The sequence below is a fragment of the Scatophagus argus genome, chromosome 7, assembly GCF_020382885.2.
Source record: "Scatophagus argus isolate fScaArg1 chromosome 7, fScaArg1.pri, whole genome shotgun sequence".
Taxonomy (NCBI): Eukaryota; Metazoa; Chordata; class Actinopteri; family Scatophagidae; genus Scatophagus; species Scatophagus argus.
This window is the reverse complement of record NC_058499.1, coordinates 11710911-11734929: the sequence shown is the minus strand read 5'-3', so window position 1 is coordinate 11734929 and position 24019 is coordinate 11710911. Positions and strand designations below refer to the sequence as shown.

Genomic DNA, 24019 nt, shown 5'->3' with positions numbered 1-24019 from the left:
TGTAAAAGTGAAAACAGAAAGGCTGATCATTTTTGTCCAACTATTCCCTCATAAGTAAATTCCTCCTGTGCTAACTCCCTTGGCTAATAAAACCCTATTCTGTTTGTGATTCTGATAAGGTGGATACTAAATTAAGATATGCAATTTGATGAAATGTGGCATGACTAAATATCAACATTACCCTCTCAGTCTGGCAGTAAAACCATTATTCAGCATCATAAACATGAATTTACATGATCTGATTGATTGATGATTTCACAACACTGACTGTGGCTTGACAATGACTTTTTGCCGTGCTTCAAATGACTTGACAATGAAAACAGTGAGGAAAATAGTAGTCTTTATTAGATACGTTATTAATAAGAATAGTTTTTCTTTGATAAATTAGGCTAGCCAGCTTCCCACTGATGAACAAAAATATTTTTAAAGTATAACACAATTTATGATTAAATCAGTGGTTAGCAAAAGTAAGTGTTAATATGTCTTCAGTGTTGAACTACAAATTTAAGGCTGGTAACACAAACCAAACAAACCTCAGTCATTCTCTCGTTCATTCATCATCACCAAACACAAATAATAAAGATGCATGATTAGCAACCGAGTAATCCCTAATCATTTGAGTTAAAAAAAACAAAAAAAACAATTAAAATTAGTATGTACAATAACAGGACCAGAAAGCCTTAATGTTGAAGAGCTGAGTCTTAAAGTTCATTCTCATCGTTCTCTTCAGGTTCGTTGCTCCTTGTAACTGCAACTTTAGCAGGACACTCTGCTTTTCTGGTGAAAGGACGTTGTGGACCAGCCACAGTCTGATGCACCAGTGGTTTGCTGCTTGAAATGTTGCCCATACTTTGAGCAGAAGGACTTTCTTTTTTCTTGGCTGCTGTTGCGTGATTACTCCTGTACAGTTTACAGGAGGCCACCAGAGGCTTTCCTATATCCACCTGTTGGCTTTCTGTCTGGCGCCGCTTACTGTCCCGGTCAGTATAGTGTAGATCCACCTTGATGACCAGAGATTCCTAAGACAGACATGCAATAGTCACATTATTTTCTCATTTACAAGACAATCTTTCTTGTAAAGACTTGATCTGCTTTGTTTCTAAATAATATTTCCTGGTAACAGAATGTAGACAAATATCATACCTTAAGCTTTTGAAGAGCACAAAGTCGCAGAGCACAGTCAGGGTTTTCTGATTTCTTAATTAGTAGTGAGTCCATCTCCTCTGACCTTCCGGGGCCTGAAAATATGTCTTCCATTACCTAAGGATTCGTAAAAGATTTTGTCAGCATCACCGGATTTCTGAACCAGCTTTGTCAAAACATGTGCAAGTCAACTCTCAACAAAAACATCTTGCATTTACACTGGCCTGACTTTCCTACAACTGCACTGTAACACTCGTACATTGATAAATCACACCACTAGATGTCAGTGTAATCCAAGACTCTGTAGAAGGATGTGTGCAAGTGTCACACAAGGACAGCAAAAAAAACCATTATTTCTTCCGGCTTTATTGCTAGAGGCAGCAGGCTAGAAGTCTATATATGGGCAGAACTTCCTCAGATATGTGAGACGTGGGGAGCGAAATGGTCATCATTGAGAAATTCCTGCTGACTAATGGAAACTCAGCGTTCTACAGTGAGCAAGGTGGAATTTATGATACAGATACAGCTTGCAATTTTTAAATCGTTACTTTTAGTAACACTTACAAAACAAAATGACAATGATCAGAAGGCAGTTATGCATTAGTGGAAAGATGACATTTCTACGTGTCATACATTTATTCACTGCTGAGTATGACATGTAGTGTGTGTTTTTATCAGTACCGAATGTGCATTGGTACAAGAATGTTGCTGTATAGATCGCCTGTGGTTCTTTTCAGTGATAAATAAATAAAGCTTGATAAGATAATATTTGTAAGTAAAATAAATATTTACAGGTTTGCTACTCAGAGTGACCGTGCAGTCCAGAGTTCGGGGGCCTGTGGTCTTCACAGTTGCAAAAGCCACCAAAACATTAGAGTACAAAGCTGAGAAGCTGACTTCCACTTCTACTCCACAAAGAAACATCAGTCGCTTCTTCCGTGGCAACTCTGAAAGGAGATATGAAAAATGAGTTCTAAAAATAACATGGAGCGAAACATCCTTTTTTTCTTTACTTTGACCGTACTGATTTTTGCCAAGGTTCTGATTTATAAATAATGGGGTCTTTCGGTCTCCCAGTCAATTTAGGCTGCAGACTTTCATCTTATGTGAAGAAGACTAAGGATATTCTCAAATTAGCTCGAGCAGTTAAGTGTGAGGAAGTTATGAGGTGCCAAAAACAGCTTCCTTACATTAGACGTGAAAATGCTCTTTGTAAAATCAAGTAGTTCCTTGTTTTGATTGATAAAAACAATGAGTAGCTTTTTTTTGCAGGATGCTGAAAATACCACATTAAACCACAATGTCTGCATTTTCTTAGTCACAAGCTGGAGTGTAGGAGGTGTGAGGAAGAGTAAATAGGACAGTTTCACTCTATCAATCAAGGTAACAATGGACCATGAAATATTATAGAGATTTATTAGATGGAAAATAAACTGTATTTGGAGGGTTAATATATTTTACATATCCTGACAGCAATACAATTTGTCCTAGAATATAATAAACATAGCATAATACATGTAGGTCTGGGGTAAATTTCTTCAACTCACCATTTGCTTGTCTCCAGCACGCATCTCGCAGGTGTAGTTCCCTTGTGTATCCGGTGGTCCTAACTGGGTCTGCAAGGGATCGAGGTTCCTTCAGGGTGTGTTTGATCTCCACCACCTGCTTGCCTGTGACTAGTGGGTCTCTGCCAAGATCTGGTATGGGAGAGAGGGAGAAAATGCAGGTAAATATGATAAAACAGTAAAGCAATTTCAGAGACACACAGACAAATCAACACGTGATTAAGTACTAAGATCTTCAAACTAAAACATCCTATGCACTTAGATTCTTACGATCATGGGACTGCCTAAGTTTTGCAATAGCAGGGCGAGGGGAGTGAGTGAGTTTTAAAAGAAGAAAAAAAGAGAGAAAGAAGAAAGTTCACCAGATTCACATTACTTGTTTTGAGGAACTTAGGGAAATTTGAAAGACGAAATGGTTAAAACACAGTAATTGACTGGACTGAATTAATTTTGGGAAACGCATCTTCACAGGGTTCAAGGCATGCTGACATAGGAATTATTAAAAAGGCTGACAGTGTGGAATGGCTAGTCAGTAGGGAAACTTGATTCAGATCATTTAATGTATATATATATATGCAACTAGCATGGCTTTTGAGAAGATTTTGGGATCAGGGATATTATTGCACAAGCTGTCTTCACTGTGTTCCCATGATGGATGAGCAACCAGCACCTCAACATCTTTTTTTTTTTTTCCCCCATCTCTAAATAAATCCCAGAATAGATGAGCAGATACTGAAAACAGAGACTTGGCTATTTTAAATCAATCACTGTGGCTCTGGGTTATTGGGGCTGGGGATTTCAAATAAAAAGTAAAAAAGAGCTAAAAAAAAAATAAAAAACAGGCACACGGAGCTGCCAGCAGGGCGTTGTGAGTGAACACATGAGAGTAGAGGCAGGGGCGGTGCCCAAATGGCAGAGCGCAGCTGTCCTGCACTCGGCAGCTCTCAGGTTTCTTGCTGTTCTCTAGCCAACAGTGTGAATTTCAAGTGAATGAGGTCACATGCAAATGGTACCTTGAAAAAAAATGATTCTACCAGAGACCCATCAGACCGACAAACAAGATCTTCTCAAGACGGGACAACTTGATAACTCCACACCCCAGCTCAGCGCCAGATATTCAGTTCCTGAGTACACAACACTAACACTAGCCAACACTTGTCTCTCATCCACCCATCACACCAAAGAACAAACTGTTCCCTTTAGATCTGTTTACCCATCAAACTGCAAGAGCCATCAACCTACTGAATAGATGAAAGTGAAGATAAAAGGAGAGAAGGTTTTGTACCTATTACACTTAAAGTAAAGATTTTAATCTCAAACTCAAATTAATTCAGTATGAGGCATAAACTTGAACTGAATACTTCCTCAGCTGTGCACACACGCTCTCAGCAAATAAAAACTCAGCATGGTCAAACTGCACTTATTGTTACGGCATCACTTTAGATTAGTTCTAAGGCATTCTTATTTTGACTTTACTACTCAAAAAGCAAAACAACAGCCTTGTTTGAAAGACTTACCCTCTGACACCTTCTCTAAGACATGTGTGACTTTCTCACACTGTAGGATGTGGGCATTCAAGTACTTAGTGAAGATTCCAGTACTTTTCCCTCCGTCTTGCACCTCGAAAGCCTCAGCGTCTTCACATCTGCATTAGTTAATTAACGTTATTTAAGAATAGGTTTAATTCTGCTTTTTGAATATACATAACTTTCTGTTCCACAATGTAATGGCTGAGTTGAGAAATGACTCAGATCACAGGCCAATGATTATTTGCACTACTAAATCTGTGAGCCCGTTTGGATGTGAATTTGTGTTGTACTTGTAATTAAATATTGATAAAACAATTGATAAAAGAGAGCGTACGTTGCATATCCGTAAACAGTGTTCCCACTAGGTCCCAGTGGCATGATGCATGAAGGTATACAATGCTGGTTGTACCTTTAAAAAGTAAAATACAGTTTTCAGAAGGATGAAGTAAAACAAATGTCACTGTTTTCTCTTAATAAAAACTGAAATGAATTACTCCACCTACCATTTTCTACACGTATCCAGTAGGATTACACTCAGCGCAGTGTGTCTTTTCTGCATGCTGAGCATGATCCTCTGCACGCAGACACAGTTTTCAGGTCTGTATGGTTGTGGAGCATCAACAGCTACCAAGTAATTCCTCCCAGCGTGTTCATACCCATGACCAGCATAGTAGAAGAGGCCTGTCAAGAGTGATCAAATACATATCTGCTTACAGCTGCACGACTGCAAGAACTGTAATCTTTGCATTTTGCACTACACATATTCTGCCATCCCGGGATGAATAATGAGCAATATTTGGAGGCACAGTGGGGAGCAAATACATTCCTGACTTCCATACAGTATACGTTTCATGTCACAGGCTTTTTGAACTTTCATTCTTTGTTTCGCTATTAGTAAGATAAAGTAGATGAGGAAATAGTGACATACAGTATCATTCTGGAACAACATGACAGATCTCTTTTTTTTTTTAATGAATCATCAACTTAATTTCACATCACGGTTCTGTGATTACCTGTCTGCTGTTTAACAATAGTAGTGATGTAATTCCCCTGAAGTGTATATAAACATCCAGCTTGGACATATAGCTTCAAGAGCTGTTTACATACACCCAACCTTTCATTTTTGTTTAACGCTAATGTGTGATGCAAGATACTATATATAATAAAAGATACTATAATAACAAGTGGACAACAACAAATAAGGGCCACAGAACTCAGCAGAGGAAGTCATTTTTTTAAAACAAAACATGTATAGGCAAATTATACTAACCATAAACTCCTCGGTCAAGGAGCTGAATGAACTTGTCAATAGCGGCCAGCATCTCCTCCCTGGTGAGATCCAGCAGAGAAACCACTCTGAAGCCAAGCTGCTGCAGGAGGTTGCCCAGCTCATGTACATCCATAACAGGGGCCATCAGGTTTGGGTGGCTGGAGTAATTCAAGTTGCCAATGAGGAGGGCAACTTTGTCGGTGGCTAAAACAAAGATCAAAGTAGTATTCTGCTTAAAACACAGCAGGGAGTTCTCTAAAAAGTGACAAATTAGCTTTGGTCTGTACCAAATTTCAGAGTTTCACAGTTTCTTTTCATAAGACTTTACCTGTGAGCGCTGCAGGAGGAAGCCGCTCATGTTGGGCTATAAGATACGAAAAAAAGAAGCACAAAAGATTAAGCTGAACAAAAATCTGATCTTATGTACTGTGATGCTGAGGACACATACACTATTTTTTCTATATAATATGTACTGTACAAACAACTAAACACCAAACAGGGTTTAGGAAGAGGCAAAACACTGCAAGAACTAGTTTCACTTTACATCACTTTCCTGTTGTGTGTGTTTGAGGCTCAGACCAAGCAGAATTTGGAGGCAATGACTTCCCTTTTACTCTGTAGAAATGGGAAAGTACCTCCAGTCTAATGGAAACAACTTGAGGTCTAAGTGCTAAATCAGTGGAATGAAAGGAGTGTAAAAGAAATCTGCTTTTCTTCATTTCATTGGAAGTGGAAGAAGTAAAGCCAGATAAAAATACAGTGATAGAACTGCAAAAAGACAAACTCTTAGCAAGTTTCTTAAAGTGGTTTCAATAATGACCTACCAATCTCGACATCGACTGCTTCAGTCCATCTCTCTTCTAGCACGTTAGATATGGAGCACAGGTATGATCCTTGATGTTCGGCCGTTGCATGGTCAATCTGGAAGAGCCACAGTGTCAATACCACAATTATCTTCCTACCATTGCTTGTATTTATGGCTCTTCTGCCACGTGTCAGAAGAATGGCAAATATTAACTGCAATTTATAAATAAACTTCATGACTGGCAAAAGGTGCATGATGATGAGTCACTGAGAGGACATACGAAATATAAGACTGTGTACACAATCACTATCAGCGCTGAGGTTAAGTAAACACTTTTCATGTCATCCTGCTTTACCTGCAGTGTGTCACCAGTCTTATCCAGCAGGGGCTGTCCATTTCGGTACCACTGATAATGTGGCGTGGGGATGCCAAAGGCAGCGCAGCGGAGAGAGAGTTTTGCACCTTGTCGGACCGTCTGGGGTTTAGGGTTGACAGCGATGTGTGGCTCACCCTGCCACTGTATTGGCAAACCTGATGATATTTAAAAAGAAAGAATTTGAGATTTGAAGCCACACAGCAATAAACCAGCAACATGCATAAAATGGATTCACTGGTCAGCTCAGAAGGTGAGGCCATGCTGCAAATATGCAAAGCAAGCGTCAGACTACTGCAGTATGAATCAACATGAGAATGGCACAATGAATACCTGATTTGTCAATGTCCAACACCTTCACTTTCACCCATTCGCTGAACACGCAGTTAAAAAAGTGGTCATTCACTCGGCACACGTAGAGCTGAGTTCTTTCAGCTTTGAAGGTCAGGTCAGCTTCAGTGCCACCACACACCTTGACAACAAAATCAAAATGTAAAATAATAATCAGAACTGGCATTCCCAAACATGCCCCAGTGTTTCATAAGTGCAAAACTGTGTTAGCCTCTTTCTCAATACTGAAATTGTTTCAGTTGTTATTTTAATCAGCTGATTGATCCTTTATCTAAATAAACGGTTTCACTGACATCAAGATTTCAGATCGAGGCAACAGAATAAAAATACACAGAAATGCACAGTTCTCATACGCACCAAACATTATTTCCACATTATAGAAAACAATCAAAATGCTTGAGTATCGTGATATGAAATCTTTAAGAGGAATGAAATTCTTTCATCTCTCAAGTTTTTCTGGGTTTTTTCTGTTTGTTTGTTTTGTGTGTGTGTCTCATAGTAGTAATAACAGATTATATAGAATACTAATAGTACAAAAGACAAGTTAAATTCACATACCTCCTTCTTATCATTAGTGAACCACTGGTAGCTGAGGATACCCGTGCCCTCAGCGCGGACACTCAGAGTCACCGTATGGTTCACAGGCACGCATACAGAGAAAGGATGTCGCACTATGACAATTTCTGAAACAAGTTACGTGAGAATCTCAGACATCTCATACCACAATGTGGAGTGTTTATTATGAAAATCACGGCACGGTGTAGAGACACAACATACCTCTGAGCATTATTCGCCAAGGGTCGGGACGGGATCCAGTCATCAGTGCATGTTCTTCTTCTCATACCAGACTATAAGAAGCTGAGTCAAAGTCAATCATTAGTATTTTTTTTTCAGTCATTCCACATTGTACCACGACGAAAACGCCATAACGAATAACACCAGGAAATCGCCGTAGACGTACATCGTCTAACCTCAACCCTTAACTTCTCATTTCTAGTGAAGTGAGCTTTAAGTGTACACTACAGTAAGCTCTTTACTGTACAAACGTCCTAATTTAGACACGACCAGTGTTCAAAACGTCCACAAACACACGTTTAACTGACTACCTGGCGTCAGCCTCGTACCAGTTGGACAGCGGTCGGACCTCAGCCTGCATATGTTTTCCTCTTCCCGATCTTCATAAATTAATGTCTAGTAGTCTCTTAACTCTTCAAACTCTTCCCATTCCCGGAATTAGACAGCGAACAAGCACACACGTTACCGGTATACCTATAATAAGGGAGCATCTAATAATACATATAGAGTCTCTCACCCATAGTACACTGAAAAATATAGAAATTTCTTTTCAGTTTAGAACAGCTAATTATATAAAGTTTAAAAACATTCAAATAGACGAACCCTGTGCCGGTTGAGTTGATTTCGAGTAAAGGAGATTCAAGTAGAACCACTTTTTCTTGACATTACGGTAATGAGCAATCTGGCAGGTGTTGTACGATCGAAAACTACGCTTTAATACAGCACAATGTGTTTTAGTTTTTCAATATTTAGTCTTCAGTTCAAATCTTTTATTGACTACTCATGAAAGTTTATAAATTAACTTTATGTATATATATATAGCCTTTTATCCCTTTTACATTGCAGATAAGTAAGTAAGGTAGGTATATAGCATTTTTACATAAAAGTATTAGATTTAAATAAAGATGTTTGATTGATTTCAGGATATGCTTTATTTGCTTATGTTTGTCTTTATGTTGAAGCTATATTTTACTTTTATTCTTATTTATTCTTTTACTGAATATTTATTTAACCAGGTAAGTGTCTTGGTCAATATAGAGCACTGAGTTCAGTATTTGATAAAGATGGGATTTTAAAAAGATAAATAACATTTCTAATGCAAATATAGAAAAAGAATCCTCCAAGAAATAAACTAAAAATTCTCATAAACCATGTCTAAAACCATAAAAATGAGTAATAAAAATCTAAAACAATAGCAGACACATCAGTGAGATATCCTTACACTTTAAATCAGTGTATGGATCTTGTCAGCTGAGCCCGTTTTTGTCTAATTGATGTGAAATTTGAGGAGCAAGCAGGTCTCAATGTTTTGACCATGTGTCGCAATATTTAGTGGGGGGCTGTCCTTCAACACTTGGACGTAGGACATAGACCATTGGTTGTCACCATAAACCATATTCCACAGACATGTTTTGCAAGTCCACATCCACTCCACTGCAGTGTCTCACTGGGTTGGGACACCATTTTTCCCAACCTAAGATGGATCCAAACAAAGCAGTCAATATTTTGCATTGATGGAACTTTTAGGAATGTGTTCTGATTTAAGTGATTAGTTTTACTCTGAATTGAATTAAGCTTTTAACTTCTTTGATACTTCTAAAGTCTAGTTTCGGAAAATCTGATGTGCTCTAGCACCTATTTGTAGTGCTTCTATAAATAGGCCCCTGCTGGCTGACACATGTGTGATAGGCAGTTACAGAGATTTTCTTCACAGACTGTGACTCTAAAGCAACACTGAAAACATCTCAGTGGTAAGTTGGAATATTTACCAAGTTTTAAGGTGACCAAGAAACACCTGAATTATAGTCCTAACATGTACAAGTGTGTAACATGTCTTATGTTTGTGCTTGACCACTAACAGCCCTTCCACAACCTGATAGCTCATCCTATTTATAACTTGCTCCAGTGCAAGTACTTTGCTTGGTTAGAAAGGACAAGCATTGAGTCTGAACTGTGTCTTTGAGTTTCATACAAGCAAATAACCCAGAGTGTGTCTTATACTTTCTTTCATTGACTTCTAATAGGTTTTGTTACCATTCTGAAGTGCTTCTGTTTTCTTCTCCAGGGGCTTTTACATGGATAACACCAGTAAATTTGAGCGCTGAACCCTGAACAAACTGTGGACGTAACCACGGAGTAGTTTTATACTGTGGGTGATACATTTATCTTGGATTTTACATTTTTTGTGAATTGCTTCAGTGGACAATGACTTCCAGAAGGCCGATGACTCGCACTTACTCTGGCAATGGGAGGACAAGCAGCTTTGGTGAAGAGGAGGGCAGCTCTTCCAATGGCCGTTCAGAAAGCCGCAATACTTACCTCTCGAATGTTAGGCCTGAAAACAGGTAGATAACATCCTCTATAATTCATGCATATGCAGAATATATATCTTTGTTTCTTGCAAAGTATATTTTGCAACAGAAAGAGAAAACATTTAAATTGCATGATGGTCAAGAAAAGGCATCTGGGTCAGACAGATCAAGCTAAAATAATCACAAAACATAATTGAAAATGTCTCTGTATAATCAAATTCATTTAGCTGGAATTGTTCAACATTATCACATTGCGGGTCAAATATTCCACTCATGGCATTAATTATGCGTGTTGGTGCTTCCAATAGAATAAGAAAGTGCTCCTTTTGTCAACGAGGAGGGTAGTTATTAAAATATTTGATGTAGGTGGGTTCACATATGCAGATTTTAAGTAATCATTGACGTCCCTTTATTTGCCTCCTCTCTGAATAGCTATTCAAGGTATTCTCACTACAGGCCAACGAGGTAATCCAAACTTTTAAAATATTTCTTCCAACTAACAACTTAACCACAAAACTGGTTTACCCCAAGTATGAAGCCTTCAGACGTTTTTTAACTGTAATGTCCAGTTTGTCCGGTGTTGCGTTTAATTTTAGTGATGAACATCGATTTTAGTGTTGGATTGACAACTTTGTTTTGCCTGATATCTCACAAGTCTCTGTGTCACTTTTTCACACTCTCGTCACTACCAGAAATTTGTATTAACATCCTTTCCTTTTAAATGAGAAATTGGAATGTACTGCACAGAGGTGAAGCGGTCACTGAAATGATACTGAAATGTAAAACTGTTTCAACTATTTCTTAAACTATTTAAAAGCAATGAATTCAGTTGCTAATGCATTAGTGTTTACTTCCAGGAGCACGCTGTGCAGCGTCATGGCTCAGCTGACCGAAGACATACAACCCTCCTTTGAGACCACGCTGAAATCAAAGGCAGTGTCAGAAAACTGTAACGTCAAGTTCACCTGTGTGGTATCAGGTAGATCTGCTTTTAACAGTCTTGTCCATTTCCAAGCCTCTGTTCATTATTTCTTGGAATTACAGAAAAGCTGTTTGTCATGTTATAAGACAGGATGTGACTAATATGAAAACAAAGGAAGTATTTCATGTTTATTCGCTTGTTTTCAGAATGTTGAGTTATTGAGTGCATGGGTGATTGCATGGGTGGGCCCAACCGCTAGCAGCAGTTATTCCTCTGTGACACATCACGAACATGATGCAACAGCCTGTAACACATTCCTGCCAAAGTTTCTGTACATTTTGTCTACTACATAGTTTCCCAAATGAATTGTTCAGATAAAATGATATTTAGTGCAAACTGTCTCTTAGGACATGGTCCCTGCAAATAAGAAATGTTCATGAAAAGTGCTTTGCAGCACTAGAAGTCTGATGTTTTTGACCCAGAGGCAATCATTTCAAGACTATCCATATCTTTAGGTTATCCAGCTCCAGAACTGAAATGGTATAAAGATGACATGGAAATGGACCGATACTGTGGACTCCCAAAATACGAGATTCGTCGTAATGGAAAAACCCACACCCTCCATATTTATAAGTACGTAACACAACTTTACCAGAACAATTCATTACATCGGTTAAAATTTTTAGAAATGCAGCTTTTTGTTTGTTTGTTGCACATTTTAACACTGTGAGACCACCTACAGTATGAGATTAATAAATGTTTCCGTTTTCAGCTGCACATTGGATGATGCAGCCATCTATCAGGTCTCAGCCAGCAACAGCAAAGGTATTGTGTCCTGCTCTGGAGTCCTGGAAGTTGGCACCATGAACGAGTACAAGATCCACCAGAGATTCTTCGCCAAGCTGAAGCAGAAAGCAGAGAAGAAAAAGAATGACTTGGATGCTCAAACCAAGAAGGAGGATAAAGAAAACATTCAGAAAGAGAAACAGCAGCGCAGTCCAGAACGTCCTCCAAGGAAGCGACACATCCCACCACCCAGGGTGAAGGAGCCCGAGGCTGCAGAGCAATTGGGAGCTACTGCAGAACCTAATGGAGTTGACTCTGAAATCAACAAAACATCCCCTGTAACAACCAAAGACAGTGACTCCGACAAGGAGAGCTCTCCATCTGAGAAAACATTGGCCAAAAAGAAAATTAAGATCTCAAATGGTGTAGATGCTGCAGTTAGCAGCAGCAGCAGTAGCAGAGGCCATATAATGGGGAATGGAGGTGAAAACTGTTATGATGGAGGAATCAGTCTGGCACAGTTTCTGGCAGAGACTCTCCAGTCCCAGGCTGCTGAAGAGAAGCAGAACTCATCTCGAGGTGAGAAACATAAAGAAACTGATATACTTATCGTAAGTGTCGGTGAAGAGAAAGAGAGAGAGCAAGAGAGAATGCGAAGAGAGAGAGAAGAACAAGAAAAAGCACATGAGGAAGAGTATGAGAGAGAGAAAAAGACAGAAGAATTGGCTATAGAGAGGGAGACAGAAGGGGAAAAGCCACTGGCGGGATCGCACACTGTACCCTACACAAAACATGGTTCAGAAGTCAAACATCACAGCAAAGCACATAAGGATCATGACCACCACAACATCCAGGCCTCCATCTCCTCTATGCTCCACACAGTCAAAGACTTCCTCTTTGGTAAGAGTAAGAAGGATTCTCACGATCACATTGCAAACAAGGAGAGAGAGTCTGACCACTTGTCTGCCTCAACACAGCTTCCTCAACAGGAAATGCCGCCATCGTTTCAGCTTCAACTTGAGAATAATAACATGTGCAAAACTTTGGCAGAGGATGTCACGCCAATGGAAATGGATGAACCAATGGAGCTTTCAGAAACTTTGGATACAGAACAGTCAGTGGCACTGAAGCCTCACGAACATAAGCATGAAGACAGTGTTATAGAACTTCCACCACCTCATAATTTGCCACCTGAGAATGCAGAGGAGTCCACAGGTCAAAGTGTCAAGGAGGCTGATGTGGCTGTGGAGGCCATGGAGGTGTCTATTGAGCCTGAGAGCAGCAGTCCTGGTGAAGAAATACCATTGTCTGAGCTTCAAGTTCTCACTGAGGTACGTACAGTGGTCTTGCAGAGCAGCTGGCTGTCACTTGAGAGTTATATATAAAGCGCATTTGAGTGACAAGATAGTACAAGATGAGATACTTAAGGGCCGAAGCCTGAACTATGTTAGATATGGCCCAGGCTTTGAGCTGCTGCTGGTTTTGGGAGATGAAGAATTTGCAGTTAGATGTTATTTTCATGGGATAACGCACCACATTAAAATGTTCAGTGTAATATCAGCAATCAGTGACTGGTGGAATGAGTCAGCTTGACCATGTGAGGCTGTGGTTTTACTGCGTAGATATATGACCAGGCAAACAAGATGGTGTCAGAAACAGGGAAGCATAAGAACGATGCAGCTTGTACCTAGTATATGAGGGGGTGGGGGATGTTGTGTCTCTACACTGCACACTGTAAAATAGGATGGGGAATATTTCAGATGTTGACTGTTATGAGTGGGACAGCAGTGCGTCAGAGATCATGATGAAACCAGAATGTCAGAGGCGGCTCTCACGTTACAAACAGGGCTTTGCACGGCTGAGGGCCGTGTGGTCTGGTTGAGCGGCAGTGCTGTGAGTTCTGCGGCAGGTCTCAGCATGACAGGAGGGCCGCGTCACTTTGGACACATTCCTCACTTGAAGTGGTAGACAGATGGTTTTAGTTGCACTTGTCATAAATCATTCAGTATAACAGTTATTAGAAAGGAATATCTGTTTTTATATATTTAGTTCAATTTGTCTATTTGCTTTAGGAGAAAGTTTGGAAGAATTTGAGTCATTTTGTGGTTATTTTAACCCAATGCAATAAGCTCATATCATGTTTGTCTATGGAATTCTACATTGTGCAGTAACATCCACTCATGTGGTGCACAATGACATGTGGAAAAGGGAACTGCTATGTTTAAACATTATCCACCTGCAGAGCAGTTGTAAATCCACAACGTGGAACTACAGCTGAACCTTTGCTATGGTGAAGGTACTGTGTAAAGTGAGGCTTGATGGATGATCATTTGGAGGAAGTCACGCCAGAAAACAATGATGTCTCACAAGTGTGACACTTTTTTTGAACACAGAGCAGTTGCGATGACCCCCACTTCATTTTTAGACTGAACATGACACCAGTTCCTTTCCATCGAAAGCAGCAACTTCTTTTTTTCTTAGTACTCACTGCTGGCCAAACATGTTCTCACGAGGCAGCATGTACCATGTTCATTACTCTCACGCGTAAATTGTAGCGGTGCAAGCAGCAAAAACAGGGGCAGTGAGGGGGAAAACCCAACAAAACACTGATATGTAGCTTGAAGTCCTACTTATAAATCTTCTTATCAGTGCTATGATTACTACATTGTTAATTAATGTAGTTAACATTTTTACATTTTTTCATAATATCCCATCTTTGTTTTTCTTTGTCATTTCTAGTTTAATTTCCTCAGTTGCTTTATGATTGAGCCATATGTGCACAACATATTTTCTGTGAAGTGCTCATGTTAAAAGTTCCTTCTCAACAGAAAAGCTGCCATTTATTCGCTGCCCAACAAACTCTTTGTGTAAACAGCACACTTGTGGGAATTCCCCTGTCCAAGATGCAGGCTGAACTGCTGAACCACTTAAATTGCTGACAGAAATATCAACGTAAAGACACAAGTGCAGTTAGTTATTTTAAACTAAAAAAGATAAACCGTGTCTGTTAAAGGGCTAGAGTTATTTAAACATTTTAGTGGACCCTTGCACATGTAAACACTTGGTTTCAGCTATCATGCACGTGACATGAAGTAAGGCACTTCCTGAAATAAGCTGACAGATCATAAAACACAAGAATGTGTTGACTATTTGGAGTTGTTCTGCTTTTTTTTTTCATTTCAATTCAATTCAGTTTATTTATATAGCGCCATTTCAAAACAAAAGTTATCTCATGACACCAATTAGAGCATGTCTAGACCAAACTCTGTAATTAAATTTTGTAAATAGCTATTAGCTATTTATGATCTATCAGCTATTAACTGGTAACTGATCAACATTGATCATAAACTGGCTACGGGGCTTTTCAGCAGTATAGCATTGCATTACAACCTAATGTTTGACTGTTGACTGTTTATGCTTCTGTTGATTTATGGTAGAAAAATGTGTCTAAAAATGTCGCAGTGCCACACTGTCAAAGGTCACTGCAGTAAGTTCACTGTAACAAGCTTCTTAAGTGTACTTTGAACTCCTCACCGTGACACTGAATGTTTTTTTCCAGAACGGTCTCTTTGCCACTAACAAACTAGTTAAAAATATCTTGCACGCTTAAGAGTTAAAACCAGCTGACAGCATGTGTGCTTCATAGAGTTCATTATGAAAAACAAACACTGCTGTATTTCCAAATGCAATGAAGTACTAAGATGCTTTATTTGTTTACGTTCCATCAGGCTGATTCTCAGGTAGCCTCAGTTATCAAAGAGGTCACAGCGCAAGAGCAAGAGTCACATTGCCTGGTAGTTTCACCACAGCCCTGTAACCAGTCTATAAGAGATGAGAGTTCACCCAGGGAGGATAAATCTGTCTTGTCAAAGCCCCAAACCCCTTTTGAAGAAGAATCCTCCCCCACATCCACGCTCACTGGTGTGGAAGAAAGCTGGACTCCCCCCCACAGCATTATCTCAGTGTCAGACAGCCACAGCCTTGGAGAAGCACCCACTGAAACTTTACAAGAAGAACAGATGAATACTGACATGCTGGGAAAAGAAGTTGAACCTGACACAGTGGAGGACCATTCTTCCAAAAAGACATCTGAGGAAGAGAAAGCTGAAGTGAAATCAGACATAGAGCCTCACATTGCTATAAGTAGATCTGAGATTACTGAATTAAAAACATCTTCGCCAGAAGAGAGAGCAGAGCCACGTGAATCCAAAGCACCACATCAGGTGCTTTTACCTCTTTCTACTGTGGCAGCATACAGTGATGAGAAAGATGGTGAAGTGGAGACCGAACAAACTTCACAGATTCAGGAAATGAATGTAGGATTTCCGCCCGCTGTGGCCCCAGAGAGTTTAGAGAAGAGTGACCTAAAAATACAACAAGAATGTGCCTCTTCAGTAGTAGAGGAAAAAGTCTGCAGCCTTAGTGCAATATCGGGGGAAAACTCAAGTGACAGAATAAGTGAAGTTAGAAGTGAATTGACAGACATATTTAGTTCTGTTTTAGAGAAAGGTTTAGAGGGTAACTTGTGCCACAGTCTAAAAACACAAGAGGTGGCAAATTTAAAAGGTGAGAGCACTGACGCAAGGAATGAGAGTTTACAGTTTGAAGTGGAGAAAGAAGAGAAGGTTTCATTGAAAGTAGATAATTTTGATGTATCAAAGAGTCTTTCAGTGACACAAAACAAGGAAGGTAATGCTAATGTTTTGGAGGAATATATTAATGATGCACAGCGAAACAGCAGTGAGGGACAACAGAATAGACTGTCAGAGAATATTCCACAAATTCAAATGTCTACTAATGAAGACACCCCAGATATTAAATCAACTGTGCCAGATGTAAACCCAAATGAACACTTTGTAATCCCAAAAATTGAAATAATTGAGGCTGAGTTGAAAGAGTTCACTCTGCCACTCAATATTTTGGAACCAAACAAGCAAGAATCAGAGCCTATTTTACAAAAACTTGATGCAACTATGTCATCTGTAATAATACAAGACCCAAGCATGACTGAGTGTCCAAGTTTGCTGCCCACGCAGAAAGGTATGCAGGCTGATAATAACCTCTCGCCTACAAAGAAATTGAAGGAAGTTGCGCAATTAATTGGTAACACAGAAATGTTTGAGCGAGAGCAGCCACAAGTGAAAAGCAGTGAACAGCTCCCTCCCATGGACTTTACATCAATTCCTGTTATAAGTGTTTCTTGTACTGATGACAAGGAGGATGATATATGTGTAAACACACACACTTTAGACACACCACAGTCTTTTGAAACTCCAACATTGCCTTTATTCGTGGTGCCACCGATCTCTATCACTTGTCATGAAAGTGATTCTGCACTCAGACTGTCCACCCAAAGTGAGACTGAAACAGAAACTTCTTCTGCCACGCAAAGGGGAGTAACAGATGGTGTTGCCAATAATATGACCATTAAGCCTGAAAAAACTCAAAGCAGAGAACAGAACTTAGAAGACACGGCAGAAAAGATTATAAAAGAGAACCCCTCTACTATACTATATGAAGCTCAAATACCAAAGGTTGGTGACAATGGGCTTTCATTCATTAAAACAAAAGAAGACAACATTGTCCCAGAAATCTTGAAGACAAAACCCCTTAAAGAGGCCAAGATAGAGAATTCTATTTCTGTTGAGGACCTCCCAAGAAACAGATCGTCTGTTGATAGACTCTGCTCTAAACCCCCGACACATCCATCATTAAGTCCAGCTAGTCTCCGCAAATTCATGTCCAAAGCTGCTCCCGATTCAGACAATGAGGCTGTGACGACTGTCCCTGTAATCACTGTGAGTGACCGCCAGAGTGACAAGGCAGACGACGATCTAAGTGGAGGCTCAACACCAACATCGTCCCTTTCCTGTGAAAGCAGTCCACGCCTGAAACGCAGAGACAGTCTTTCACTCATACGATCCGCCACGCCTGAGGAGCTGGCCTCTGGAGCTCGTCGTAAAATCTTCATCCCAAAAAATAAAGACGATGTAGAGGGAGCAGTGGTTGGTGCGCTGGACACTCAAGGCAAGAAGGAGATCCCCTACATGTCACCCAGCCAGTCCCGCAGAGCAACCTTACTACAAGCTCCCACGGGACAAAACACCCCACCAATGGAGAGGCGCTCTCCACTGCTGAGCCGCAGGAAGGTCACCTTGGAGGTGCCAAAAGTCGTGGAGGAGACTCCCACACAAGAGCCAGTCAGCACCAAACGAGAGGAGAAAGCAGCCGAAACGAAGCTGGACCCTTGGAAAGGTAAAGAATCAAGCATTCAGTCTTGCATGTTTTCCAGAAAGGGATGTTTTCATGTAGTATTCACAAAATATCACAATATCTCAATTGAAATGGTTTTGTGAAAGACCTCTTGAAGTTTGTTAACCTACAAGTCCGACCAGTATACCAACGCCTGAGAAGTGGAAACATTAGAAAGGCCCTACTCTTCAGTGTTGTATAAATTTACTTCATATGCCTTATTGCCACCCCACCTTCCACCTTCCCATGCACCACCAGCTCCACAGGTCATCCGCAAGATCAGAGGAGAGCCGTTCCCGGATGCCTCTGGACACCTGAAGTTGTGGTGCCAGTTCTTCAACGTCCTCAGTGACTCTACCATTAAGTGGTACAGAGATGAGGAGGAAATATTAGAGGTGAAGAGAAGGTAAATCCCCCCCTCTTGTCCTATAACATCAACACGGCTTAACCACCTGTAACACAATTCCTGTAACTGCTATTATTTTGAGGATTTCCACCCAGCGTAATGGGTAAAAATGAACAGGTTCCAAATACGAAACAATGAATAGGGGCCTCCAAGGGCATCCTCTGGCCTTCTGTCATTGTCATATACTCACTGCAGAGATGCCCTGCTCATGTGACTGTGAACCCCACAGCTGTGACAAGGAGGGGTGAATCTCTGGCTAGACACAGAAACTGTAACCTGATACAATATTTTTCTCATCTCTAGAGGGCATTAAAAGTCTTTGTAAGTGCTACTGGCTGCTCTGTCAGCAGACTGCTGCCACACAGCATGACCTTCCCTCTCACAGTGACACCTTGTGGGTTGTTGTTGAATCTCGGTTATTAGGTGAAACTCTGATGAGCCAGTCAACTGGACCCTCTGTAATTATGTATTTTTCTGTCCCCAAGTGGAGGAGATGAAAGCCAAGTAGCTCTGGCTATTGTTCTAGCATCCAGCCAAGACTGTGGGGTATATGGCTGTTCGATCAGTAATGAATATGGGACTGACTCCACTGACTTCCTGCTCAGCGTAGACAGTAAGATACAATATTCAACATCATGTGAGAAATTTCTGTCTTATAATATCAACCATGATTTTACAAGTTGTGTATTTTCTGTTTCACAGTTCTGTCTGAGATATTACTAAGAGAAGATCTGGAAGGTATTTTTTTCAGTTAGCTATTAATGCATTTTCTTCATTTGCATTTTCTGTAAATTATTGTTCAGTGTAAATATCCTTCTGCTTCCCTTTAGTTGGAGAGGAGATTGAGATGACCCCACTGCTGTTCAGTAGAGGCCTGGCCGACTGTGGCAACTGGGGTGACAAGTACTTTGGCCGCATCATGACCGAGATGGTGCACATCGGAGAGGGCTGCGCTCACAAAACCAGCAGAGTGAAAGTCATTTATGGCTTGGATCCCATCTTTGAGTCTGGAAGCGAATGCATCATCAAAATTCAAAACCCGATTGCCTATGGGACCAAACAGGAGAGCAACCTCGCAGAGAGAAATGGAGAGATTACTAAGCAAGTGAGTACAAAATTCATTGTCTAATAAGCTTTGTTAAATTTCCAGAGATTAAAATTGGAGTACATTAATCTGCTCGATTGAATTCTTTGTGTTACCAGGAATGCAAAGTCCAAAATATGATTCGAGAATACTGCAAAATCTTTGCTGCTGAGGCAAGAGTTATTGAGAACTTTGGCTGTTCACTTGAGTAAGTACCAGACTTATTAGTCAGTAGCTCTGAAAACTGATTTCCATTTTCACATACTTGTGATCAACCTACTGTTTGTTTGTGTTGCCCACAGAGTGATTCCTCAGTATCTGATGTACCGGCCTGCAAACTCTGTGCCATATGCCACGGTGGAGGCCGATCTTAAAGGTGTCTTCCTCAAGTATTGTATGGTGGATCCTAAAGGCAGACTGATAACGAGAACAGCTTCTGAGGTGGAGCAAAAATGCAGCACCTTCCAGCATTGGATCCATCAGTGGACACACAGCAATTTGCTGGTCACTCGGCTGGAGGGTATGGCACTCATAGGAGATTATAACAAAAACAGTCATTTATCTGTTTTTCAGAATGACAATATTAGTAATCCCCTGTGATTTATTTTTGCAGGTGTTGAAACGAAGATTACAAATGTTAGAGTTGTGACCAAGTCAAAAGGGTTTGTATCTAAATTGGTACATGCAAATGTTATTTTTGGTTTTATATAAAATAGTTGCAATAAAAAGGTGTCCCTTTTTTTTAGATACCAAGGACTAACAGAGTATGGCTCTCCTGAAGTATTTGAACAGTTCCTGACACACCATCAGTGTAACTACTACTGTGGACTTCTTGGGCTGAGACCACTTAAGACTATGGATAGTCTGCAGCAATGCACCAAGGTGAAGGGCTCCAGGAGTCCCCTGCTCAACCGCAAGTTGGGCTCTAGCAGCCCACAGCTTCAGCGGAAAGGACAAAGCCCTCAGATGTTTAGAAAGGCAAATTCTAGTCCAAAGGTAACTAGAAAAGTTCAGGACACGGAGGACAGTAAATCAGGTGCCATACTCAAACCTGCAGAAAGTGTTGATGATCTTGAAATGAGGTAGGAAATAGTGCCTCTTTTGTGACAAGAGATATTTTATTGCTTTTAATGATTCAGTTTTAACTGTTTCTTTCCAGTTACCAAAGCCAGCAAAGACCCGAACAGTAAGATTATATGAAAATGAATTGTCAGTACACCTGACTTGTCATACAGAATTACTGCGATTTCAGTCACCATTACAGTTCTACTATGAGACGTTCATCCTCGAACTATATGCCGTTGTTTAAAGCACAGGGTTTTTGACTTTAAAGCTCCCAAATAGCGTACAGCATCAGTGTTTTTAACTTAAACTTGCCCGATATCAGACTGAATCGTCAACTCGTTAAACTCCGTTTCCATCTACAGAATCAGTCAACTCGGTGGAGTGGGTTGATTCAATCCCCCACCCCAGGAAAAACTACAAAACAGTATGAAAAACCAACACTGGGCCACATTGGAGTTGACATAATGCTAATATTTGGTTTGAAACACTTGCTTCTGTCTCTTATTAGCTCTATGAGTAGAGAAACAACTCTCCAAGCAATATCTGTCAACTCAAAATGATCAGCACTGGACCGCACGTTACACTGAAAAACCTTTGCTGATTTCTTTTAATTAAGGGATGTCACCATTTTAGTGGTTTGCATCAAAGCATCATGGAGAAGAAAACCCATAGCCACAGAGGTGTCTGAGGTAATGTAGCCATCTTACATGCTGCAAGTTCATCTGTGATGTACAGGATGTGTGTAGGATGTAAAGTCTATTTTGGAAATCTTATTTATGGTTGGTATTCGAACTGCTCGTGTGCCATTTCTTTACACAGCAAAGTTGAGCTCACGCTGTTGAATTGCAGCACCATTTTTAGGTCAAAGATGTTTGTGTGCACTTTGTTTTTGGCATTACTTTTGAGTAGTTTTGGAGTATTTGTTGTTTCTGTGTCTTTAATAAGTACTTTTATAGTGTTTTAGAATATGTGCTGGTTAAGGCCACTGTCAAACGATCAGCAGTAAGGGGCTTACCAGTAAACTCTTTAACTATGGTATGCTCGCGCTCATTGACATGCAAACCTGTGTGTTCCCAGTCACATGGAAAGCTGTGAAATGAGTTCAACACTATTGTTTGGGCCTGACAAATGGACTTTTGGGATAAAAGCACGCTGAACAAAATAACTAAAATAGCAGATTCATAATTTTAAGAAGCCTATTGATCACCAAGTAAGGCTCCCTGCATGAAATATGTGCAATTTTACTGCAACTGCCAATCACCTTTCACTGAACAAGAGAACGAGAGAGCAACAAGTGAGTTTTACAGTACAGTTGGTTGGCAGTAACCCGACCAATCTTAAGCATTGCCTATTCTTTTTATTCTAACCTTTTTTATGAGTATGGACTTGAATAAAAGTGGAATGAAAGCCATTCTGTTATCTCATGGGTTTACACAGGTGTTCATTGTTAAATTCTTAAACTGGAGTCAGGAATTTCGAATAAAAAAGAACTGGTGTCTATTAAATTTTACTGGTTAATGATAAACAAGAGTTTTGCTCCAATTACTATAATAGCCACTTTCAAACTTCAGCTGCTGTTACGTAGAAAAACATTGTAAGTGCATGGTTGTTTATGATAGAAACCCCAAAATCTAAAATTAAAAAAAAAAAAAAAAGATGAAATGAGATTGACATATTATAAAATCTACAGAAGCTAAGAATGGCCACAGCTGCGATTATATTTTTAGTGCTGTTGCGTCACAAGTTAATTATTGTCATGTCATGATAAGCATGCTGGTTTTCTCGTGGTTAAATCACCTCATCATCTTTTCCTCATTATCATGAGATAACATGATAATGAGATGATCATGTTCATCAGCGATCAGCTGTGCCATGCCAGCTTGCATAACTGATATAAGCCAAAAATCAGATCAGAGAGAAGCCATCATTATCAAAAACTTCACCTTAAACTTATTTGATTTACATACACACTTTATTATACTACTAAAACAGCCATCAGTGTCTTTTCTGTTCCCTTTGCCAGCGAGAATCCTTTTGGTGCTAGCCTACTAGTCAGTAACACATTCAACTTAGATGCAAGCCTCCTCACAAATGTCTCACTCTAAAAGGTTTGTGCAGACAACAATTGTTGTTACACTTATCCACATTGTTACACTTATCCCCTACGATAGCCTAATTAGCCATAAAGTAACTACCATTGCATCAAATCACTAGCAAAAACATCCATCCACAAAATATAGCATATGGTTTGCTTTGAAACTCAATCTATTTTGAGATGAAGAGATAAGTTAACTACACGGGATTATCAAAATAATTAATTTGTGAAATCAAAATAACGCCATTAAAAATAAAATAAAATAAATAACTGCAAACACGGCTGTTTTTGTTTCCGCTTTCAACAGTTGATGGTGATAACATGAAGGTGTGGAGTCAAGCAAGCAAACTGCTGTATTGTATTTATGTGTATATAAAGTCAAAGCACTATGTATCTGAAGTAGTGTGGAGAAAATGTAAACGTGAGTGTGTGTGTGTGTGAGTGAGTGAGTACATGATTAAGTAATTAAGAAAGAAGAATAAATGGGTGTTTACAATTTGTGTTGTCTTTGCTATGTTCTATCAAGTCAATTAATGTTTTTTTTAATAAATATATAAAAAATCAGTGTCCATGCATAGCTCACATTTTCCTCTTCACTGGTGTTTATTTTGTCCAAAGGTATGACTGTGAATGTGTGCATTTATCAATTACATTATGAAATAAGCTGAAAGTTTACTCAGTTTTATTTATCATCAAACTGTTGCCTGAATATTTCCTGAGGTATATTTCTAAAGCTGTGTCCTTTTAATACTTGGCTTGAACAAAATACTGATGTCTGAATTAAGTTACAATATAAGACACAAAAGTTATACTCATCCTTTCAACATATGCATATAAGCTAGGGGTCTCCAACCTTTTTTTCCTCTGAGAGCTACTTTCACAAAATAAAAATGGCCAAGAGCTAATCATATTTTGTAACATTTATTCTCATCGCTCATTGCGAACAAAGAAACAGCTCAATAAGCTTTCTTTTCCTGACACATCACCAAAATATTATCATCTTTATTATTATTACTACAAATACAGATATTGTTACCTATTGTTTCCTTATCATTGTTACATATGCCCATGTCACTTTATCATACTTCACAAAACTATTTACATGTACCAAGACATCTGAAAATGAAATGTTATTATGGATCACTTACAATTTCTACAAACCAACAATCAAAAACTTTACCCAACACGACCTTTTAAATCATCAATATATCAGTATATTCTAAATGGCAAAATCCACATAAAGAACAAAAATTGCATTCACAACAA

General features: G+C 39.6%; 2 protein-coding genes across 4 annotated transcripts; one reads left to right on the top strand and one right to left on the bottom strand.

The window, feature by feature from the left end:
- Positions 1-323: 323 nt before the first annotated feature.
- malt3 (MALT paracaspase 3) lies at positions 324-8218 on the bottom strand. The gene is made up of 14 exons (XM_046394941.1): positions 7814-8218; positions 7595-7719; positions 7019-7157; positions 6668-6843; positions 6332-6428; positions 5836-5871; positions 5508-5711; positions 4741-4918; positions 4572-4646; positions 4226-4353; positions 2691-2840; positions 1936-2090; positions 1144-1260; positions 324-1019 (listed from the first exon to the last, which is right to left on the bottom strand). Exons 1-14 carry the CDS (start codon positions 7854-7856, stop codon positions 702-704), a joined length of 1941 nt encoding a protein of 646 aa, XP_046250897.1. The 5' UTR covers positions 7857-8218; the 3' UTR covers positions 324-701.
- Positions 8219-8987: 769 nt separating this feature from the next.
- alpk3a (alpha-kinase 3a) lies at positions 8988-23317 on the top strand. 3 transcript variants are annotated; one of them, XM_046394613.1, is made up of 15 exons: positions 8988-9582; positions 9897-10176; positions 10576-10608; positions 11001-11122; positions 11581-11698; positions 11838-13182; positions 15580-18106; positions 18362-18509; positions 18995-19122; positions 19212-19247; positions 19340-19614; positions 19713-19801; positions 19896-20113; positions 20207-20255; positions 20340-23317. In XM_046394613.1, the coding sequence occupies exons 2-15, from the start codon at positions 10037-10039 to the stop codon at positions 20677-20679; spliced, it is 5568 nt and encodes a 1855-aa protein (XP_046250569.1). In that variant the 5' UTR covers positions 8988-9582; positions 9897-10036; the 3' UTR covers positions 20680-23317. The 3 variants fall into 3 exon arrangements, with proteins under 3 accessions (XP_046250569.1, XP_046250572.1, XP_046250571.1); XM_046394616.1 differs by lacking the exon at positions 10576-10608 and having other exon boundaries at positions 8989-9582; XM_046394615.1 differs by lacking the exon at positions 8988-9582 and having other exon boundaries at positions 9756-10176.
- The last annotated feature ends 702 nt before the right edge of the window (positions 23318-24019 follow it).

Excerpts from the sequence above, each read along its gene's own strand:
- malt3 (XM_046394941.1), bottom strand. The coding sequence starts at position 7,856 with ATGACTGGATCCCGTCCCGACCCTTGGCGAATAATGCTCAGAG. Across the intron at positions 4,354-4,571 it reads ACTGTTTACGGATATGCAAC|ATGTGAAGACGCTGAGGCTT; the intron begins GTACGCTCTCTT and ends TAACTAATGCAG. Across the intron at positions 1,020-1,143 it reads GTGCTCTTCAAAAGCTTAAG|GAATCTCTGGTCATCAAGGT; the intron begins GTATGATATTTG and ends TGTCTGTCTTAG.
- alpk3a (XM_046394613.1), top strand. The coding sequence starts at position 10,037 with ATGACTTCCAGAAGGCCGATGACTCGCACTTACTCTGGCAATGGGAGG. Across the intron at positions 18,107-18,361 it reads GAAGCTGGACCCTTGGAAAG|CTCCACAGGTCATCCGCAAG; the intron begins GTAAAGAATCAA and ends ATGCACCACCAG. Across the intron at positions 19,123-19,211 it reads CTTCCTGCTCAGCGTAGACA|TTCTGTCTGAGATATTACTA; the intron begins GTAAGATACAAT and ends TCTGTTTCACAG.